This window comes from Saccopteryx bilineata, chromosome 7 (genome assembly GCF_036850765.1).
Source record: "Saccopteryx bilineata isolate mSacBil1 chromosome 7, mSacBil1_pri_phased_curated, whole genome shotgun sequence".
Lineage (NCBI taxonomy): Eukaryota > Metazoa > Chordata > Mammalia > Chiroptera > Emballonuridae > Saccopteryx > Saccopteryx bilineata.
Genome location: NC_089496.1, coordinates 47,344,543 through 47,366,384, shown reverse-complemented (window position 1 = coordinate 47,366,384; position 21,842 = coordinate 47,344,543). Strand labels below are relative to the sequence as shown.

General features: G+C 58.7%; 1 protein-coding gene across 5 annotated transcripts in view; it reads left to right on the top strand.

Moving 5' to 3' along the window:
* The window catches only part of CRHR2 (corticotropin releasing hormone receptor 2), a 40,290-nt gene extending 19,611 nt beyond the window's left edge, over positions 1-20,679 (top strand). For 2 of the 5 annotated variants that reach the window (XM_066239990.1, XM_066239993.1), the window contains 10 exons: positions 6,456-6,541; positions 8,078-8,184; positions 8,497-8,614; positions 10,535-10,688; positions 11,206-11,266; positions 12,524-12,596; positions 17,647-17,732; positions 17,891-18,026; positions 18,755-18,796; positions 19,977-20,679. In XM_066239990.1, coding sequence (XP_066096087.1) covers positions 6,456-6,541; positions 8,078-8,184; positions 8,497-8,614; positions 10,535-10,688; positions 11,206-11,266; positions 12,524-12,596; positions 17,647-17,732; positions 17,891-18,026; positions 18,755-18,796; positions 19,977-20,117 — 1,004 coding nt within the window. In that variant the 3' untranslated portion in view covers positions 20,118-20,679. Of the gene's footprint in view, positions 1-6,455; positions 6,542-8,074; positions 8,185-8,496; positions 8,615-10,534; positions 10,689-11,205; positions 11,267-12,523; positions 12,597-17,646; positions 17,733-17,890; positions 18,027-18,754; positions 18,797-19,976 lie in introns of all 5 variants that reach the window. The other 3 variants (XM_066239989.1, XM_066239992.1, XM_066239991.1) reach the window with 2 other exon arrangements.
* The last annotated feature ends 1,163 nt before the right edge of the window (positions 20,680-21,842 follow it).

Here is a 21,842-nt window from a genome sequence, read left to right as displayed (position 1 = left end):
CTACCACTGGACTAGAAGATCCCTGTCCCTCATCCCAGATCTCACAAGCAGACGGTCCGGGGGAGGCTCTTCACAACCCGATGGCTGGGTTGGTGATGGCGGATTTACCCTCTCAACCCATCACTCCTCCTAGGTCAGGCTGGTCCTGAGCCTGGGTGAGCATCACCAGCTGCCCCCACCTCGCCTCCAGGCACGTGCTGTGATCAGACCAAGACAGGAAACGTTCAGTCTGGGCCCCAGAGCGGGCAGGCCCTAGTCAGCAGCAGGAGCACAAGTAATTACAGGAGCGTTAAGTCAGGGAGACACACATTGATTATTTGGGAAGCTCAGAGGAACTGTGCTGTGTAACCATGACCGCTTTCCCAAATGGTCTCTGAACTGGAAGCAAAAGCAATCAGCCGTGCCCACAGCACCCTTGCCCAGTCCTGCCAGTAGAGATGTTCCCACAAAAAGCAGTGACCCAAGGCGAAGGTTATAGATTTCTCAGCAAGGCCCCAAGACAGACGGGAAGGAGATGGCTGGGCCTGGAGCCGTCCAACTCCAGGGAGAGGCAGGAAGGGGCCTCAGAGCGGGACACCTGGCCCCGCAGGTGTTTTCTGCTCTGGGGATCTGGACATTCAGTGGCTCAGACTTGGCAGAGGGCCCCGCTGACGGCATCTTGTGAAATGTGGTGTAGCACAGAGAGCCTCTTCCTTCCCGAACCATGGGCTCCAGGCTTTCCCAGGTGGCAGTGTGTCCCAGGAGAGAGACACGCTGCCTGTTTATTGCTGGTGACCTTGGACACGTCACTCTTCTTCTTTGGGTCTCTTTAGACCCAGTGAGGGAGAAGTTGCCTCCCCCTCTTAAATTCCCAAGGAGATGCCTCTTGACTCAGTTTCCAACGTGCTTTTCTGGGGAGAGTCGAGGATTTCTTGTCCCGAATCTGGTGGACATTGGCCTCAGGTTTGCCCGTCCCCCGGTGGGCTTGGGCTTACGGTGCCAGCAGTTCAGGCAGCAGCGCTCGACCGACCTGTGGCGTGTGTGAGACCGAGATGCTTCCTGCATGTGTAACCGCTCTGCATTTGCCATGCAGCTCAGTGGGGCTTGGGTATCCGTGGTGGCAGAATGTCCTCTTGGCCCACTCTAAGCCTCTCCTCCTCATTCAGGGTTACCCAGTCACCTAGGCAACAGCATCACCTTGGCCCATCCTGAGCTCCTTTGAACTCAGCATTGTGTGGCCCTTCAGGAAGGGCCAGAGGAGAGGATGACCTAGACCTTGCCCCCCCTTAGGCTATCTGGGAAACCCCATGGAGCATAAGCTAGGAGAGGTGAACAGCTGAACCCTCAGGTGGATCAGAGCAGTCATGAAAACACCTGGAGGATCTAGGACTGACTGAAGCTGGGCCTTGCAGAGGGCCATGAATTAGTGTAATCCTGGGCTAGGTCCAGGGCAGTGGGCTGAACGCAGGGTGAGAGGTCTGGGTCCTAGCAGCTCTCCAAGGTAGGAGCGCCTACAGAGATGGGAATGGAGTTGTTCTGCTGTCCATGGTGCTGAAAGCTCCTGTCCTTCACAGTGACTTCATTTCCTCAATAGATACTGCTTCTGGCCCTTTCCACCTTCCCGCCAGCATCTCCCAGTGCCGTCCCCCTTGTCACTTTTCCTATATATACAATGACTACGTTGCTTCCCCTCCAACACAGTCCCACTAGCTCCCCACACCCAGACTGTCTCTTGCACTACGGCCCCCCATAACTGCTACCAAAATGGGTCGATGTCTCCTAGTCCCTGTCTCCCATGCCTTGCCAGTTAGAATATCAGAGATAGCCGTGCCAACCTAGCAGATACTTTTTTTATTTATTTGTTTGTTTTGACAGAGACAGAGAGAGGGACAGATAGGGACAGACAGACAGGAAGGGAGAGAGATGAGAAGCATCAATTTTTCGTTGTGGCACCTCAGTTGTTCATTGATTGCTTTCTCACATGTGCCTTGACCAGAGGGGTGGCTACAGCAGAGTGAGCGACCCCTTGCTCAAGCCAGTGACCTTGGGCTCAAGCTGGTGAGCCTTGCTCAAATCAGATGAGTCCATGCCCAAGCTGGCGACCTCGGGTTTTGAACCTAGGTCATCCACATACCAGTCCGACGCTCTATCCATTGTATCACCACCCGGTCAGGCAACCTAGCAGATACTTAAAAGTGATGCAGGGATGTTTGGGATCATTGCAGTGATTCGTGGTTACCAATGACACTTAGCAGATTGAGAAGCCCACACAGCAAATCCTTGAAACAACTGTGATGCCAATATCATCAGTAAGAACCAGTTTACGTTACTTTTCTGAACTCAGCCAAGGTTACTTAGCCATCCAGAGACAAAACTACAGCTGGGATACAGACTCCCGACTTTCCCCAACCAGGCTTGGCTTCTGGACCACTCGGGTGACTTCCTGAACCAGGAATTCTTATCAAAGTGTCAGCATCTGAAAGTAGAAGAGCCCATTATAATGGGGGCTTTCACCAGGCCAGGGCCTGCGGGGGACAGGGTTCAGGCTTCCCAGGCCACAGGGCGCTGGAGGAGAACACCCTGCCTGCATCATCCAGACCCTAGGGCCCCTCGCAGGCCACACTGCACGCCATCGACATCGATCTTTGGCTGGGGACACCCGTGTTGCTGTGGTAACAGACACCTCACTGCATCCATCCCCATGACTCTGGCCTGGCGACCTGCCCTTGGACACTCCATGCCCATCTCCCTGTGGTTCCCAGGGGAGACTCTTCTTGTCCTTACCCTGTCCAGTCCCAGGCTGTGCCTTACTAGCCGGCTACCCTGGCCCCCAGTGTCTGTAGGCAGACCCTCATCCCCGGGCATGGCTGGGCTGTCTGTAGGCAGACCCTCATCCCCGGGCATGGCTGGGCTGTCTGTAGGCAGACCCTCATCCCCGGGCGTGGCTGGGCTCTCTGTAGGCAGACCCTCATCCCCGGGCGTGGCTGGGCTCTCTGTAGGCAGACCCTCATCCCCGGGCATGGCTGGGCTGTCTGTAGGCAGAACCTCATCCCCGGGCGTGGCTGGGCTGTCTGTAGGCAGAACCTCATCCCCGGGCGTGGCTGGGCTGTCTGTAGGCAGACCCTCATCCCCGGGCGTGGCTGGGCTGTCTGTAGGCAGACCCTCATCCCCGGGCGTGGCTGGGCTGTCTGTAGGCAGACCCTCATCCCCGGGCGTGGCTGGGCTGTCTGAGGGAAGCCCCCTTTCACAACCACATCCCACATCCCAGCCCCCTGCTTCCCAAGGCCTCGGCAGACCTGAGTCGGTTTGGCACAGCCCACGTGTCCTCAGCGGCTCACTCCTGAGGGGACCCGATGACTCCAGGATGATCTCTGCCTATGTGTCTGTGCCCAGGGAGCTCAACTTCAGTAGCAAAGAATAGGATCAAGTCCAGTGAGATGGTGTCCATGGTGAATTATGGCAAGTGCTCGGAAAGAGATGTTTGTTTATCGCGCTATAGATTGTAGCACAATAGGGGGTTGTGAAGTCAATTTAATGGGGGTCACGACCTGCATTTGCATATAAAACAAGTAGAATTCATTAAAATAGAATATAAGAAAAATATAACTGGTTAAGATAAGTTTCACTGTGTGAAGCTGAATTCAGTAATGTGGAGTGCGTGTGTGTGTGTGTGTGTGTGCGCGCACACGCCCTGGATTGTGATATGAAGTGTATGTGTTGCTGTGATGCAAGGGCAACAGAATGTGAAGGCCTGTTTCAAGGATGGGAAGACGTAGAGGAGGTGTTCAGAACAGAGAAGAGATTGCCTAGTCTCTCTGGTGATGCGAAAGCCTCCCGAAGGAGATGGCATTTGAGCTGGGGTTTAACAGAGAGATAGGAGTTCGCCAGTGAGCTGCAGTGAGAGTGAGGAGAGCGTGTTAAGGGCTTCCGCAGAGAGCCAGGCGGGTGCCCTGCCTGCTCTTGCACATGTCAGCTGCCGTGCAGACTGCTGCAGAGGTCAGGAGAGCTGGGCTGGGGTCCAAGTGTCCAGGGCCTGGACTGTCACCCCAAGAAAGTTGGATTTTATGCCCAACAGCAGTAGAAAGCTAGATGTGACTTCTAAGCATACCTCAGCATGATCACTCTGAGAGCTGAGGTAAGGGATAGAGTCAAAGGCCAGGAGAGAAAAGGTTAGGAGGCAGGATGGGAGGCTGTTGTGCAACGTCAGAGGCTGGGTGACACCTGTGAGCACAGTCCCGGAAGATAAATGTTTCTCCTTGAACCACAGCTAGAATCAGAGTCTGTCTCATCCCACACAGGCCTGTTGAGAGGGACTCTAACCCCCATCAGGAAAGGACTGTTCATTTTACAGAAGAACTCGCCCTCCTGTGATACCGTGATGTGGCCCTTTCTGGCTCCACCCCACATTCCGTCCTTCAGTGCCACAACATCCCGGACTCCAGGCGAAGAGAATCTGTTCTCTTCACGCACAACATTTCTGCAGTGGACCAGCCCTCTTAGGACCAGCCTAAGAGGGGGGTGGCGTGCCAGGGTCAGGGTCGAGGCACTGGTGTGGTCACCCTGGGGCCGGAATCACCGTCAGACCAGAGTTGGCCTGGTGGACTCACATAGGGGCTCAGGGTCCTGCCAGAGGGGGCTTTGTCCTGACAGGCCCCCGAGGCAGGAAAAGGCCAGTAACAAACCTTGCATTTGAAAAATCTGTGAGCTCAGAGCACCAAATTAAAGAAACAATTAAGCTAATAGAATCTCTCCCGTTATTTCTGCTCTTCGGCAAGTGCTCCTTAATAATCCCGTTGCTTTTTACTCACTGTCAGCTCAACGGAAGTGGGCTTTCTCAGTAACTTGATTATTTCAGAACTCACTGCTTCCCCAAACAATCTAAGGTCCCCCCCCCTCTAGCTCTGTGACTCCGCTCTGTGCGCTATTTATTTTAATTAGCTTTATAGTGTATATCTAACATAAGCCAAAAGAAGAAAAAAATAATCTATAAACAACCGTCCATTAGCCAGAGAGCAGAACCCTGGTACAAATCGCCCCCAAACAATGGCTCACTTAGAATAACCAAGTGGGGGCGGTAAGGTTCGTACTAATGGTGCAATGCGGAGCAGAGGCCGCAAAGGGCTTTGGGAGTTCTCAGGAGGGAGGAAGGAGGTTTCTCCCGGCGGGAGGCTGAGGGTGGGCACAGAGGAGGGGGCTTAGGAGGGAGACCTTGACCGTCAGGGTAGAAGTGTAAGAAGGGTAAATAACGAGCATTCTTTGACTTTCATACGTTCCCCTGGGATGAAACCTGTACTTGGGTGCATCAGACGTTGAGGTTCTGAAGGGTCTTTTCACACATCCCATTCCACCTTGAATACAGAGGCTGGCTCTCAAACCTTGACAGACATCACGTGGTGGTCACCTAGGCAGCCGTGGCTCAAGGCCAGCAGGACAGTCCTGCCTCCCTACATGTCTCTCGTTCCTATGTACAGGGAGTGCTTCGGTAACCACGCAGTTCCATTCCTACGCCGGTGAGGTAATCCGAGTTCTGGTGTAAGTCGAAACACACCTTAGCCTAACACAAACTGAACCCTTGCGCTTTTAACAGTCCAAAAGGGCGTAGGTAAGCGTCCTGAGGGACGCCGACTCCCTCACTCATACGCCGCGTTACTGCGTGTTCTTCCGCCGCTGCAGCCAAACTGTTTCACCCATGGAGTCCGTTAGTACGACGCTAACGGCGTAAGCCGAAACTGGCATGTCTCAATTTTTTAAAGTTTTTATGGGAGGGAGCATCGTAAATTCAGACCGTCGTTATATTGAGACTGTCGTAACCCGAGGACCCCTGTATTCCGTAGCCTAGAGGTTAAGAACGTAAAGCCTGAGGCCAGGGCCCCTGGGTCTGAATCCTCTTCTCCCGGTGTCTGGGGCAGGTGGCCTGATCTCTGTGTGCCTGCCTCCTTCTTCTCTCTGTGAAATGGGTGAATGTTAGCACCTCTTTCGCGGGGCGGCTGTGGAGAGGGAGTGGACGGCCGAAGAGGATCTGGGGCATGGGGAACACCTGTGTGCCAGTCGTCGCTATTATTAAAGTCAGAGTGCTGACAGTCGTGGGCGAGGTAGGATCCATTCAGCATCAAGTGGTGGAGACACGGTGGGAATTGTTGGGCTGAAAGCAGTGAATCTTCACCCACAGCCCGAGGCTTACTGCTGGGTTGAGTTTCTAACGAAATTAAAGGAAGAGTTCAAACTAGTCAACACTTGTATAAAAATGGGTTTCTGCAACCCACTGCTCGTGCCTTTTCGCTGCAGTATGTGGGAAATTTTCTGTGAGGGTTTTGCACACGTGACTTTCAAGCGAACTTTAAGATGCATGTTTTGTTTCCTGGCCCGGGGGAGCAGGGGCGCAGGGGAGCAGGGATCTTATCCTGGGGGGGCCAGGCAGCCGGGAGTGTTCTTGAGGCGGGAAGTGACCCGCCTCTTGGTGGTCGGTGTCTTTGTAGGAAACGCCTACCGGGAATGCCTTGAGAACGGGACGTGGGCCTCACGGATCAACTACTCACAGTGTGTGCCCATTTTTCATGACAAGGTGAGTGGCCCCCACCTGCCCTGACCCTGGTCCTTGTCCTAGGACTCCAGGTGAGCACAGAGGATCCCCAGGGTGGCAGAACCGGTCCTGGGTCCCAGCCACTCCATTCTGCATCTCTTGCCTCTGCCCCACGCTGCCCTGTGTGCAGTGATGTAGAGAAGGGGACACAGAGCCCCGCCTTTGGGAGAAGTCAGGCTGGTAGAGGACACAACCAGGGTGGCACGTGGCACAGAAAGGGAACTGACTGTTTAACCAGTGTCCCAACATCTCACTGTGGGAAGAAGGCTATGTGACTTCCTTCCTTCCTCCTCTGGGCCTCAGTTTCCCCATCTGGCATTCTGACGTTTTGACTTCACGTGGAAATAAGAGCCACGCTGAGGAGGGCAGTCCCGCAGGAAGCTGGTCCTGCCCAGGCCTCACCAACCCCTCTCGCTCTGAAACTGGACTCCGTAGTGGATAAAGCATCGACCTGGAAATGCTGAGGTCACCGGTTTGAAACCCTGGGCTTGCCTGGTCAAGGCACATATGGGAGTTGATGCTTCCAGCTCCTCCCCACCTTCTCTCTCTCTGTCTCTCCCTCTCCTCTCTAAAATGAATAAATAATAAAAAAAAAAGCTAATAAACCTTTAAAAAAAAATAAAGCTAAGCCTCAGTTCTGAGCCATAATGATGCACCTGCCTCCAGCCGCCTCCTCATCCGCCCAACACAGTCCTCAGTGGGGCTGGTAGAAAGCCATTTGTCCACCCTGAGAAAGGGATTGTTCAAAAAATGTGAGCCAGATGGGGACAGCAGTGGGGGCCACAGGAGTGGCAAGTTGGACGGGTCAGAAAGAAGAGGTGGTGGGATTCTCCAGCCCCCTGTCCTCACCGCTGCATCTCACAGTTCTCGAGCGGTGGTGGGCCAGAGTGCGGGGGGGGGGGGGGAATGCTGGGGCAGGAAGGAGTTCTCGGTCACTGCCTCTGTTTAGAATGGTGATAATAAAAAGCAGACTGGCTTTTCTTGGGTTTGGATATTGTCCTTAAGCACTCTGCAGACAATGCACCCCACCCCCACTGCCATACTCATGGCAGACTGATCCCAAGGCAGCCCTCAGACCTCCCATCAGTCACTGCTTCTGAGGCAGGAGGGCAGGCTGGCCCCATTGTACAGACATCAAAACTGAGGCCCAGAGATGTGACTCAAATCACCCTCAGTTACTTAACCAGCTAGAGTCGGAGCTGAGACTAATAAACATAGGGGTGGCAACTTCCAGTCCAGAATTAGAGAGAAAATAAAATCTTCCCGCACCTCTGGCACATCTCTGAACACACTGCGTCCCAGTCTGCTCTAAAATCGCATGTTGTGCATCCTGACCACAGCCACCCAGGGCCAACAGGGACACGCTGTCAGTGGGAGCCAGGTGCAGCGATGACGCTGGGAGCCACTTCTGCCCTCAAGGGCAGGACACCCGGGGCAGCCACTGCTAGAGTGTCCAGCCCCGCTCTCCATGCGCCCCAGGCCTCCGTCTGCCCGTGTGTCTGTCTGTCTACCCAGCAGATAAAGTATGACCTGCACTACCACGTCGCCCTCGTGGTCAACTACCTGGGCCACTTAGTGTCCGTGGCAGCCCTCGTCGCCGCTTTCCTGCTCTTCCTGGCCCTGCGGTGAGTCACCCTGCCCTGAGTCCTCCCTGTCCCTCCTCCCGCCACACCCCCTTTGCCTGTCCCAGCCACTCTCGCCTCCGCTCAGGAGACCCCGGAGCCAGGGGCAAAGGGGGTGCAGGGGAGGCGCCACGGGCGGGCGGGCGGGATGCGTGGGGAGGCTGGCAGGAGAGGTCCCACCATGGCCACTGCGGTGGGATTTGTCTCCAGATGCAGCCCGACCCTCACGCCAGGCTGAGTCTCTACCTGGCCTCCGGGGCCCCAGTCCCAGCTGACCCCCGACCCTGGTTGACCCCTGACCCTGGCCCTCCACAGGAGCATTCGCTGTCTTCGGAACGTGATTCACTGGAATCTCATCACCACCTATATCCTGCGAAATGTCATGTGGTTCCTGCTGCAGCTCATTGACCACAGAGTGCATGACAGCAATGAGGTCAGCGGGCAGAGGCTCGGAGCCGGCCCGGGGTGGGGCTCCAGGCTCCGGGGGCACCCACCTCTTCGCCCTGTCCTCAGGGGCAGCCTTGGACCTGAGCTCGCCTCCACTCCAGTCACTGTCCCTCCAGAGCTGGGGGCGGTGGGGGGCGGCCAGGCCGGGGTCCTGGCTGCAGCACAGCCCCGCCTGCAGACTTGGATGATCCTGTCCCACTCGCCACCTTGTGAATTCAGGGCCTTCCAAAGACCCTGAGAGAAAAGGAGGCTGGAATTAACCTTTTGTTGAGCCATGTCTCACTTAGTCTCGGTGAGAGGCCAGTAGGGATTATTCTACAGACATAGAGACAGGGGCAGAGGGTAGGTGACCCTGTCGCGATGCCTCCGCATCTGGGTCACCCATGTGTTAGCTGCCCACCCCAGATTTGTGTCAATGGCAACGTTCCGAGTCCCAGTCACTGTAAACCTGAAGACGAGAGATGGGCCGTGCACAGAGTTCTGGGGCTCGCCACCAGGGACGTCTCGGCACGCTCTGCTGGGAGGCTGGACCTGGGCACACGCCCAGCCCGGTTCGGCCCTCCACTTGGCCCCGCATTGAGCCCTGTCTTGGCACCAACCAAGTTCAGTCCAATTTGGGGGTGTCCTGCAGCCCAGCAGTGGCTCGTCCTGATAAGATGTCGCCTCGCTTGGAGATGAAGGAGGGCTGGGAGGAAGGGACCTTTAGCTTTCCATGTCACTAGGATTTCCTCAGAACGGAGAAGACACACAGCCTTCTCCGTGGGGCCCGAGGTCAGGGCTGGGATCGTGGGGAAAGCGGGGAGGCAGCCTCCACTTCAGTGCGGGGGGCTGATTTGACAGCTGGGGCAGTCAGAGCGATCCAGGGAGGGGACGACTGTCCATGGGAGCAGAGAACGCCCCGGAACAAGGCTCCTATGGCCGCCGTTCCCCACAGTCCCACCTCCGCTCTGAGGGCGCCCTGCAGGGGGACCCGTGGGAGAGACGGCCAGGTAAGGTCTATTGAGAGGAGCTCTAACTTGGGGGCCCAGGACCCAGCCGTGGTTCACAGTGGCTCTGGGCAGACAGGGCTTCCTCTGCCCGCACCCCCATCTCCCCTCTGTGAGGTGTGCCGGGTGGTGGGTGGTAGCCCTGCTCAGAGGGACAGGGATGAATTCTCCTCTGCTGAGCAGCAACGTTCATTCTCCCAAACTCGGAGACCAGAGACCCATCTTCATGGCTGCCACCCCCCTTCATAGACCTAGTACTATTATTCAGATATCGCTTTTCTTTTCATTGAGTCACTTTCCATGAAATCACTTTCCTGCATGAAATGTCATGTTCTGGCCCCAAATGGAAACCAGCGTGACTTACAGATGCAAGGTAACCCACCCAAAAAAAATAGGACCGTGGGAACACAACAGTGTTATCCATTCTAGCCTCTGCCTGCAGAAGCTCGGGGCCAGGCTTCCCCTTTCCTGATTAAAAAGGGAGATTAGAGAACGTAAGAGAGAAGTCACAGACACACCGGTACCCATGGAGACCGGTGCCACAACTCTGTCCGAAACAGCGAGAGAAAAATGAGGAAGGATGACCTCCCCCCCCCCAGTATGAGACTAGAGGGTGTTTAATGCTAGGTCCACGAGCCACTAAGATGACCGGCCCTCCGTCAGTGCCCCGGCTGCACACGTGGGCCCCGGCCCCGGGCAGCCCCTGACCGCCGCCGGCCCCGGGCAGCCCCTGACCGCCGCCGGCCCCTGTGCAGCCCCTGACCGCCGCCGGCCCCTGTGCAGCCCCTGACCGCCGCCTGCCCTGGGCAGCCCCTGACCGCCGCCTGCCCCTGTGCAGCCCCTGACCGCCGCCGGCCCCTGACCAGCCCCTGACCGCCGCCGGCCCCGGGCAGCCCCTGACCGCCGCTTGCCCCATGCAGGTCTGGTGCCGCTGCATCACCACCGTTTTCAACTACTTCGTGGTGACGAACTTCTTCTGGATGTTCGTGGAGGGCTGCTACCTGCATACCGCCATCGTCATGACCTACTCCACAGAGCGCCTGCGGAAGTGGCTCTTCCTCTTCATCGGATGGTGTGAGAGTCCCCGAGGGGGGGATGGCAGGGCCAAGCAGGGGAGGGGGTCACTACTCTGCATCTGGGGTCCAGAGGCAGAACCACAGCCCTGCCCCCCACCCCTGGGATGGTCCACAAGGCAGCCGGCCCCCTCCCTCCATGCCGGCCCGGAAGAAGCAAATAGTCCGTCCCAACGAACCTTCCCCAATGGCCCTCATCTCCTGGCCCGGGATGGCAGGTCCAAAGACCTTTGTCCCTGGAAGAGAAGCTGCCACCTGCACTCTCTCTCAGTAAATCCCGCGGTCCCCTCATCTCCCTGCCTGCTCCGAGGGGACATCTGAGACTAGGGGCGGGGTGGGGCTGTGTCTGGGGACAGGGACAGGGCCCCTGGGGTCACAGTGGGACATTGCTCTGCAGTGGGACACTGAACCATGATCCCAGGCCTCCTATTGTCCCCTCACCCAGTGTTCTACCCAAGGGTCCCCTGTCCATCTGTCTGTCCGCTGCAACCCACATCTGCCTTTTTTTTTTTTTTCAGGTATCCCCTGCCCCATTATCATTGCCTGGGCCCTTGGCAAGCTCTACTATGAGAATGAACAGTAAGTAGGAGTAGGACAGGCCACCACAGGGGTCAGGGGGATGTTAGGACAGGGCAGCCATGGGCTCCAGCCACACGGGACGGATTAGCTTCCTGTCATCCTGAAAGAGAACCTGTATCCCTGGCACCGAGAGGTACCCGTGCGGGAGGGTGACAGGTCAACTTCATTGAATTCAATTAGGATTTCTGGTTCCTTTAAGCACCCAAATACATGACCCCTTTGGCCTTTGGGAAACTCCTTAGAGCTGGAGTTCGTGGAGGCGGCCAGGGGTCCTGGCTTTCAGCCCAGAATGGCCAAGGCCGGGACAGTGAGCCTTTCATAGACCCCCCGGGGCCAGGGTCCTGTCCTGGAAGCTGGCCTGTGTCAGAGCCTTCGCTATTCTGAGCTGCGGCCCAGGTGATCCAAAAAGAGGGGACAGGGGACGTCAGTTTTGTATCCACATCTCCAAGGAGCCTCTGCAGCTGGAGAGAGCAGGTGGGATTTGGGGGTGGGCTTGGGAATGGGGTGCAGTCCATGAGCTCAACATTAGGAGGTGCTCATATGATAGTGATCTCCCTGTCCAAGGGGATGTTCACACAGAGACCAGAAAGCCCGGCACTGGAGGCAGCCGTGTGCCCTGGATGACCTCTGAGGTCGTAGGGGACAGTCATGGGGCCTTCCTGAGGTCCAGGAGGAGTGGCTGGCAGAGCCAGACTGGGTCCTGACCCAGACCCGGCTCCTGAAGCTTCGCCCACCGTTCTCCCCGAGAGCAGCCGGGCCCCTGGCAGCAGCAGGAGGCTCTCTCTGATGGCGAATGCTGGCGAGCGCGGCTCAGCGAGGAGGAGGGCGGGCTGGGGCAGGAGAGGCTCCCGCCTCCACGCCTGCTGCTTTGTGTGGCGGAGTGTCTGGCACACAGAGACGCGGGTTCCAAGCAACGCACGAACAGGGGGCCAGGGGGGCTGGACCCGGGGCCACCGAGGGGGCAGCCCAGCTCTCCACCCTGGGGCCTGGGCCCAGCAGTCCAGATTGGGCGAGGGGACCCAGGCTGTCTGTCCTCAGACTGGCTGGGGAGACCGGACACCCCAGGCAGGACAAAGGGCAGCCAGCCCTGAGTGGGGTCATCGGTAGGGCTGGGACCACCCACCCAGGCTTCTGGGGAAGGTACAGCCATGGATATTGAGTCTTAGGAAGGGTCAAGCTGGAGGACCCTGGGCCCCAGTCTGCAGTGGTCCCGCAGCTGTGGCTCAGCAGGCTGCTGACAGCCGCCCTCCTGTGCAGGTGCTGGTTTGGGAAGACGCCTGGCGACAAAGTGGACTACATCTACCAGGGCCCCATCATCCTCGTGCTCCTGGTAGGTGGACACTGGGGCAGGACCGGGGACCAGGGAGACGACAGAGGCTCCACCCGGCAGACACTGCGGAGGGGGTGTGGCATGGAAAGCCCTCCCCCCCCACACACACACACCCTGTCTGAGGCTCCACCCAGCAGACACTGGGGGTGTGTGGCATGGAAAGCCCCCCCTACACACACACACACACCCTGTCTGAGGCTCCACCCAGCAGACACTGGGGGGGGGTGTGGCCTGGAAAGCCCCCCCCTTGCACACACCCATACCCCCTGTCTGAGGTTCCCCCAGCAGACACTGGGGAGGGGGGTGGCATGGAAAGCCCCCCGCCCCCCCCCCCCGCGTGCACGCGCGCGCGCGCACACACACACACACACACACACCCTGTCCACACCGCCGTGCTTCCTGACACCTCCCTTTCGGGCTCGTCTCCGCACGCCCCCTGCCCAAGCAGCCCCCCCTGCTGTCTGGCACTGGGTTCTTTCTCTGGGCATAGAGTGAGTCCGACTGGCCAATTTCTAGTGCCTTCCCGCAGCTGACGTCCCCTTGCCAGCTACAATACTGAGACAACCAGGCGAGGCGGCAGCTGGTGACAAGAGAGGGGCGGGCAGGCTTCTGTTCGGCTCAGACCTACACCCCTGCCTCCCCCAGCGACCCTCCCCCGGGGCCCAGCCCACCACCCCCAGCCTGGAGCCCTGGTACCAGAATGAAGCGTAATGAGCGATTGTTCCCGGTTCCGCTCCCCGCCCTTTGCCAAATGTTTTCGGATCTAAGGTATAATTGCAGCCTCTGTTTAATCCACAACGAGCTTTAATGAAGGTAGAGTTTAAGTAGAAGCTCCATGCTGCAAAAACGAACCCATTATACATCATACGTGAAAAAGAGAGACGTACAAAAAAAAAAAACCCTCATAAGAAATTGGCATTTATGTTAAGACTTATTTCAGGCTCAATAATTTCAGGCTCCTGTAGCTACCAGCCTCCTTCCAGGGCCACACGCCCCTGGGAACCCAGGGAGCGCCTCTGCCTCTTGCACACAGCAGGTGCCCAGTGAAGGCCTCTTTGGTCTACCTTCGGGGGCGATTACCGTTTCTCTCTTTTATTTCCTTTCTTTTTTGTGACTATTTCCGAGATTCATTTGACCCCCGTCTTTGGTCTTGTGTCCTTGATGTATGTGCACCGGAGATGACTAAGAAAGTTTTTTCACCCACTGCCTGACATTGTACCACCAGGGCTCTGTTCGTTTCAGAGGCCAGAGCCAGTCCTTGTCAGCAGGGAAGGATTGTCCTTGGAGTCCCAGCTGCAGTGAGTCACCCGCCCCCCCAGTGTGAATGGAAACTCCATGAGTCCCGTCCCCTCCCGGCCAGCTGCTGAGAGCCCATCCTGGAGGACAGGGCTTCTGATGAGCCTGGGACCCAGCCAAGAAGCGCTGGCCTGGACGCGGAACCCAGGATAGTGGGGAATAGTGGGGAACAAGGCTCCGCTGCAGGGACCCGGGACAGCGGTGAGGAAGTGGAGGGAGGAGAGGGAGCCGAGGGTACAGGGCTCTGTGTCAAGGCCCGGCTTCCTCTCCGTGTCTCCTTCCTGGGTCCACCCTCACCTCCAGGCACTCTGCTGTCTCTGTCCCTGAGCCCGGCCAACACACCCAGCTCCTTGCCCCGAGGGGGCTTCCGGGCGTCCAGGTGCCCGGGTCAGCTCTGGTCAGCTCTCGGGGCAGCTCTGTCCTCATTGCGCTCAATCCTCACGTTCCCCGCTGTCTGGAAGCGGGAGGAAGCGCATCTCCCACTTCACAGATGAAGACGCTGAGAGACGAAACGACCTGCCCAAGGTCAACACTGATGGCTAGCTGGGCTGAGACTCAGGGGCAGGTCGTCCGCCACCTGCCGGCCCCTCCCCGCCCCCAGCAGCTCACAGCTGCATTTCTGCTGGGGAGAGACACGTGCTTGTTTCTGGGTTCTGGGGAGTGCGTCGGCTGGTTGAGCATGTAGGAGGCTGTTGTCATGGGAAAGGCATGTGGCATGTATCAGGCCCTTCCCTGGGCCAGGCACAGGGCTCTGTGCATATCTCAGTTGGACAGGTGAGAAAGCAGAAGATCAGAGAGGCTAAGCCACTTGCCTAAGGCCACACAGGTGCCAGAATGAGAGCCCTGTGATGAGGACTTGGTGCCAGGCATGCATGTGGGAGATGGTCTCGGGAAGCACAAGGGGTGAGGGCAGAAGACAAGGAAAGGAAGAAGCCGACAGCCCCCCACCATCGCCGGGAGGAAAGCGGGGTTTCTCCTGTGCACGCTCCCTGCCTCATCAGCGGAGGTTGCCCCAGGGAGGACAAATCACCACGTTGGCAGCCCCCACCCCCGTTTTCAGGCTGAGCTGGCTTCCCTGGCGCCAGAGAAAGTCCCTGCCCAGGGGGCCTGGCCTCACCCTTGCACCCCGACCTTGCAGAGCCCCCCCCCTCCTGCAGGCTGCCCTAAGAACTTCCCATCTGGGAGGCCTTGCGGGAAGGAGTCTCACCCTTTGGGTTCCCAGCTATTTCTACTTCCCTGTTGGACTTGCGTCCCAATTCCTCTGCCTCACCTCAGCCACACTGGTTGCCATCTGGCCCATGTCCCCAACCTGATGGCTTTCTCCCCTGGCCTTTCCTCTGCTTGGAACAGATCCCCACCTTCTCAGGTCCCATGCCATTTCTCCAGGGCTTTCTGAGCCCTTAGGGAAAATGCAGTGCACCCTCCACCTTAGACCACAAGCCAAGTCCACTTCCCATGGCCGGTACCCAGCTCAGGGCTGGCACACGGCACTCACTGAATGAATGAATGAATTAAACCAGGCTGGGCAAGATTAGAATGCAGTAGCCAGTGCTTACCAAAGAGCTGGGATTTCACGGAAGGGAAAGGATTCAAGAATGGAGAGCTCTGGCCGTTTGGCTCAGTGGTAGAGCCTTGGCCCAGCATGTGTATGTCCTAGGTTCAATCCCCGGTCACGGCACACAGGAGAAGCGCCCTTATGCTTCTCTACCCTTCCCCCTCTCCTTTCTCTCTGTCTCTCTCTTTCCCTCCCACAGCAAAGGCTCCATTGGAGCAAAGTTGGCCTGGGCACTGAGGATGGCTCCATGGCCTCCGCCTCAGGAGCTAGAATGGCTCCGCTCCAGCAGCAGCAGAGCAACGCCCCCTGGTGGGCATGCCGGGTGGATCCCGGTTGGGCGCATGCGGGAGTCTAACTGCCTCCCCACTTCTAAATTCGGAAAAAATACAAAAAAAAAAAAAAAAAAAAAAAAAGAATGGAGAGCTCCATGGGGTGGTCAGAGTCTCCCTGGCAGAGGGAGGTGCAAGGCTGGGAACCAAGCTCATGAGGACAGAGTGGCTTTCAGGTGGCACAGACCCCGGCTGACACGGGGAGGGGCAGCATCACAGGAGAAGGGGGGTGAGGCCCTGGCCTCCTGACCTTCCACACGGGAGCCTGTTTCTCTCTTGCTTCAGTCGCCAGAACAGGGCCCTGTCCCAGGAGGTACTCAGCAACTTCTTACGGACTAGGTGGTGGGGTGGCCATATGCATGTTCCCATTAAATAAGTCGGTAAATAGGTGGATAAATTGATGAATGTTTGTTCAAGAGCTATCTGGACAGCTTTGTGGAGGGGCGGGTGGGTGAGTGGGTGGGTGGATGATCGCATTAACTGCTTAATGTGTTGATGGATGATGGCTAAGTAAGATGTAATGCAGGGAAATGTGGCTGGAATGAGAACATGTTTTGATTCTAACAGCCTCTACTCTGAAAGCAGTCAGGATCAGAAAGGGTCAACTAGTTTGTCTCAGTGGTATGAGAACAGTAGGATTGACCTGTGTGAAGGTGACCTCGTAATCAGAGGGAATTACCAGAAGCCCAGGAGCTATAAACCAGACGAGCCTCCCATGGGGCCAGGGCTCACAGCCCCAGCTGAAGTCTCCCAGCCCATCTCGATCCTGGGTTCACAGGTCCTCCCACAGCGGGCATTAGAGCAGCAGGCTGTGGGGGAGGAATCTGAGCCCCCCGGGCCCCCAGAGCGTCCTCAAACTTAGGGGTCATACAGAGACCACAGGAATATCTGCCCCATGATGTCTGCCTGTGTCCCTCACTCGCAGCCCAGATCCAGAACTTAGGAAGATTTAAGGAGTGATGCATTCTCAGGGCCAAGACTTGGGAAATGTGTGTGTGTGTGTGTGTGTGTGTGCGCGCGCGCGCGCGCATTTTGGAAGGGATTCCTAGTGTGCCAGGCCTACACACACTCACTTTTCTGTGTTCACACTTGGAGACAATTGGAGAGAAACAACGGCCACACCCACGTCCCCAGATCCACACACAAACACACAGCACAGAGGATAGACCACGACTAGCTGACAAGGTATAACAGGACCCCTACAGCCCCCAGCGACTGCAGGAGCCCAGGCAGGGGGCCCGGGAGAGGCTGGCACTGGCTCTGAGGCTGAGAGGCTCTGAATGAAGATAAATGAGGCCCTTCCAGAAGCCTCCGGGTCCGCAGGCGGCTTGTCCATCCTCATTGCCTCAGGGCGTCTGCGAAGGTTCTGGAGTTTTGCTGGCACAGGGCCTGGGTGGTGGACATTAACACGCCTGCCACACCGGGGATATTCATTGCTCTATCCCAGGGGCCTGCTCCCCCAGAGTGGGACTGTCCTCCATAGGAAAGGCCTCAGGGAGACCCTGGATCGTGAGGTGGGGACCTGCTGCGGAGAGGGGGAGGGGTGCAGACAGGGCCCTGGGCCGGCTCCTGCCATGCCCCGGGCAGAACCTTCCGAGGAGCCATGCCGCAGGAGCAGTGGCCTTCTGCCCTCATCTCCTGCCTCCGAGGATGCTTTTCCGTCCCAGGGTCTGGGGTGGAGAAGCAGACCCCGGAGCCCACAGGGGACAGGCCCCTGAGCAAATGGCGGGGTGCCTGCCTATCCTGGCAAGAGGGGCGCAGAGGCCGTGGGACCCCCGGCAGGTGCGGGGGTGCACAGGGGGAGGCGGCTGCCTCTCAGCTCCGCCCCCCACGGCCCTCCCATCCCTGCTCTCCGCCTCCCTCCCTGCAGATCAATTTTGTATTTCTGTTCAACATTGTCCGGATCCTCATGACGAAGCTGCGAGCGTCCACCACATCGGAGACAATCCAGTACAGGTAAGAGTGGGCGCCCGGACCCCGGCAGGGAGGGAGGAGGCGGCCGCCTGGGCCATGCCCCTGCCTCCGCTTCCGCGTGGGGTCCCCTGGGTCCTCCTGCAGGGAGCCCCTACCGCCGGTGGGAGGCCCCGCCTGCAGCGTCACCCTGTCACCCCCAGGAAGGCGGTGAAGGCCACCCTGGTTCTCCTGCCCCTTCTGGGCATCACCTACATGCTGTTCTTCGTCAACCCCAGGGAGGACGACCTGTCGCAGGTTGTGTTTGTCTACTTCAACTCCGTCCTGCAGTCATTCCAGGTGGGGCCCGGGACCGACGGGGGCGGGGGGGCGGGGCGGAGCTTTCCTGACCAGGACGTCCTGGGTGCCGTGCCCTCACAGGACCGTCACACGGTGCACGCGGGGTGGGGGGGGCGGAGCTTTCCTGACCCTGACGTCCTGGGTGCGGTGCCCTCACAAGACCGTCACACGGTGCACGCGGGGTGGGGGGGGGCGGAGCTTTCCTGACCCGGACGTCCTGGGTGCGGTGCCCTCACAGGACTGTCACACGGTGCACGCGGGGGGGGGGGGGGGGGGGGGGCGGAGCTTTCCTGACCCGGACGTCCTGGGTGCTGTGCCCTCACAGGACCGTCACACGGTGCACGCGGGGGGGCGGAGCTTTCCTGACCCGGACGTCCTGGGTGCCATGCCCTCACAGGACCGTCACACGGTGCACACGTGGTTCACTTGTGTACACTCTCAAACATAAGTGCACACACACTGAAACCAAGCCCGGCCCCAGTCACCCCCACCCCTAAGCCCAGGTGGGCCTGCCCTAACTACGTCTGGGCCACCCAGGTGGCACCTACTGCTGGCCCTGCCCCTGCTCTGAGGGTTCATGGCGGCCTGCCCTGTATGTGCACACGAGGGCTGGGTCCCACCCAGCTCGGAGCCGCTGGGGCCCCGGGTCAACGTTCCCAGCCACCACTGTCCCTCCAGGCAGAGCGATTGCCACGCAGATTTCTGACCACGCCCTCCTTCCTTTCCAGGGCTTCTTCGTGTCTGTCTTCTACTGCTTCTTAAACGGAGAGGTACGAGGCTGGGCCCGGGCGGCCTGGGCTCCGAGGTCCTCATACCCATGGCAGCACAGTTCCAGTGGAGCTGCCCAGCCTTTCGGAACTGTTGGGGTCCCTGGCTCTGCTCAGCTGTGCTCTGGAGAAGGGAGGGGAGGGCCAGGGTGCCTACCCAGACTTGCTGAGACAGGAAGGCTGCCGGAGGCATTCTTGCCAGTGTAGAAGGTCACGTATGCAGGCCAGGAACAATAGGTCAGCGCGCCACCAATGCCCCGTGAGAGGGGCGAGCAGGGGAGCCCAGTTGCAGGGTCTGACAGCAGAGAGGAGCCAGAGTAGAGGTGGTGACAGGAGAAAGCCTCCAGGAGCAAGTCAGCTGGGAGCCATGCATCCTGGCCGTTAGGACCCAGGGAGCAGAAGAGACACCAGCACGTCCCATCCCTCTGGGTGGGTTCCGGGGGCCAAGCACCGGGGAAGCCTGGTTAACTCACAGGGCCCAGCATCCTAGCATCCTAATCCAGTCGGGCCCACAGTGGGGGAGGGTGCACAGTGGGGGAGGGCTCCGGAACACCAAGAGGACTGCCAGTGCGCCCTGAGGCCACTTCCCCTGCCTGTGCGCAGGGCGGGGTGTCTGTCACTTAAAGCAGGGGTCCCCAGGTGGGGAAGTCCAACGAGGGAGACCGGGACCGAGGGCCAGAGGGCAGGGAGAGGAGGAGGCACTGAAGCAACACTGCTGTACACGGAGCATTTATGCTGTTCAACCGCGCACTAGGCTAGCATGTGGGGGACACAGTCGCTTTGCAGAAGTCTGCAGGTGCGTTCCAGATGAGAGTAAAGCGGCGACTAAGCTTTGACATGAATAGAACGGCTAGTTTCCTATCTCGGTCCTCCAGTCCCATCATAGATGTGAGGTTCAGAGTGGCTTGGGAGCGGAAGGCAGTGTGTCCGAGGCAGGGTGTGACAACCTTCCTCAGGAGAGGGGGGCGCAGACGGGAGGCCTGAGCTCCAAGGGCAACAGCAGGTAGGGGACAGACCTCGCTGTGGAAGCAGCCAGTCCCTGAGTGTGAGGGTGGCAGTCGGGAGGGCCACCCCGGCTTCCCTGAGTGTCCCTGGTAGGGGCAGGGAGCCAGGCAGAGGACTGGCCCGGAGCCCAGGGTTGGCCCGGAGGGCTGGCTCAGCTGCGTCTGTGTCTCCCCCACAGGTGCGCACGGCGGTGAGGAAGAGGTGGCACCGCTGGCGGGACCACCACTCCCTCCGCGCCCCGGGGGCCCGGGCTATGTCCATCCCCACCTCGCCCACACGGATGAGCTTTCACAGCATCAAGCAGGCGGCGGCCATATGACCCCACAGGTCACCCACCGCGCCCGTCACCCCACGGGCGGGAGAGCCTCCCCTTCCTCCTCCACCGCCCGCTCTGGGCTCTCCTTGCCACGCAGCCCTGGCGGGGACGGAGGGGAGGGGTGAGACCAGCTCTCCAGCAAGGGGCACCGAGGGACCAGGGCCGGCTGGGCCGGAGAAGAGCGTGACAGTCACAGGAGCTCCAAGAAGAGCGAGGAGAGAGGCACGCTTGTCATCGGGCATTTGTGCACACCAAGGTCTCACGTGGAACCTCGTGCTAGCCCCGTTCACAGATGAGGAGACGGAGGCCCAGAGCCAGGAAGCAGCTGCCCAAGTCCCACAGCTGGTTCTGGGCGGACCTGGGCTCCTCTGCCCCGCTCATGGTGCGGGCCTTCCTGCCAGCGGCAGGGTGACAGTTGTCCCTGTTCCCTGCCGGCAGCCTCCGCACTCAGTGGCGCCCTCTGCCGTCAGGGGGAGGCATAGCAGTGGGAGTAAAGGAATTTGGAGGGCTCCAATCCGTGGCCTGTCAGCTAAAGAAGGCTGGTCTCCACCCCACCCCTCCCCCAGCCCCCCCCACCTCAAGCCGGCCATCCCCCTGCTATTGGGGCGTCCTGAAGAATGCTGACTCCTTTCTGGGAGACTGCTTCTCAGCCTAGTCCATAGATTCAAGGGCTTGGGGAAGGTAGGTGAGGAGGAAGACACGGCCAGGACATCTGCACTTGGGCCAGTCAGATACACACAGTACAGGGCAAGACGGGAGCAGTCTGGGGGACAGGCTGGGACAAGGACTGGGGTAGAAACAGCGGAAACAGAGGAGTGCGTCTTTAGTGATTGGAGCTACTCCCCCAGCCCCCATCTGAGACTGGGCATCGGCCTCCCCTTCGAGACGTCTCTGCTCTTTGTGAAATATACCACACCTCTGCGGAAGCAGCCTCCCCAGAGGTGAAGGGGACCAGGCAGCGCAGGGGCGCTGTGGGCCAAGAACGGTGGGCTGGGTCCATCCTCACTGGCAGATTCTGGCCCTGGCCTGGGGCTGCTTCTCTCTCTCTCTCTCTCTCTCTCTCTCTCCCTCCCTCCCCCCCCCCTCTCTCCCCCCCTCTCTCTCCCTCTCTCTCTCCCTCCCCCTCACTCTCTCTCTCCCTCCCCCTCTCTCTCTCCCTCTCTCTCTCTCTCCCTCCCTCCCTCTCTCCCTCCCTCTCTCTCTCTCTCCCCCCCCCTCTCTCTGACACACATGCGGCAGGTCTGACCCTTGTCATCCCCCTGTGACACTGCCCCTCCTCCCCAACCAGCGGCAGTTGGGTTCAGCACGAGAGAGGCAGCTCACCCAGCACACCACGGCCATTCCTGGAGGCCAGGTTCTGGAATCTGGAGGGACAGGTGGACAAGGCCCCCTGGTCGCCATGAGCAGCAACCAAGGGGCAGTTTCGATCCTGGCGTTCGTCCTGCTGCCCTGCAGGAGGGGCTGGGAGCCCAGGGGCAGGAGGGGCCGCCCGGCCAGGGTTCAATAGGGGCTTTGCTATTGGTACACATCCCTGCTCCCAATTTTGGAAATTATGTATCTTGCACATTTTTAAGTTGACATCTAACTTTTTTTTTATCTAAGTTTTAAAACTTGCAAAAGATGTGATTTTTTTCTGGCATTTGGTAAATATTTATGTGTTAAAATAAAACTTGCCACAACACTTTAAAAACATCATACGGACTCCAAACACAGCAGTGACTGAGTACC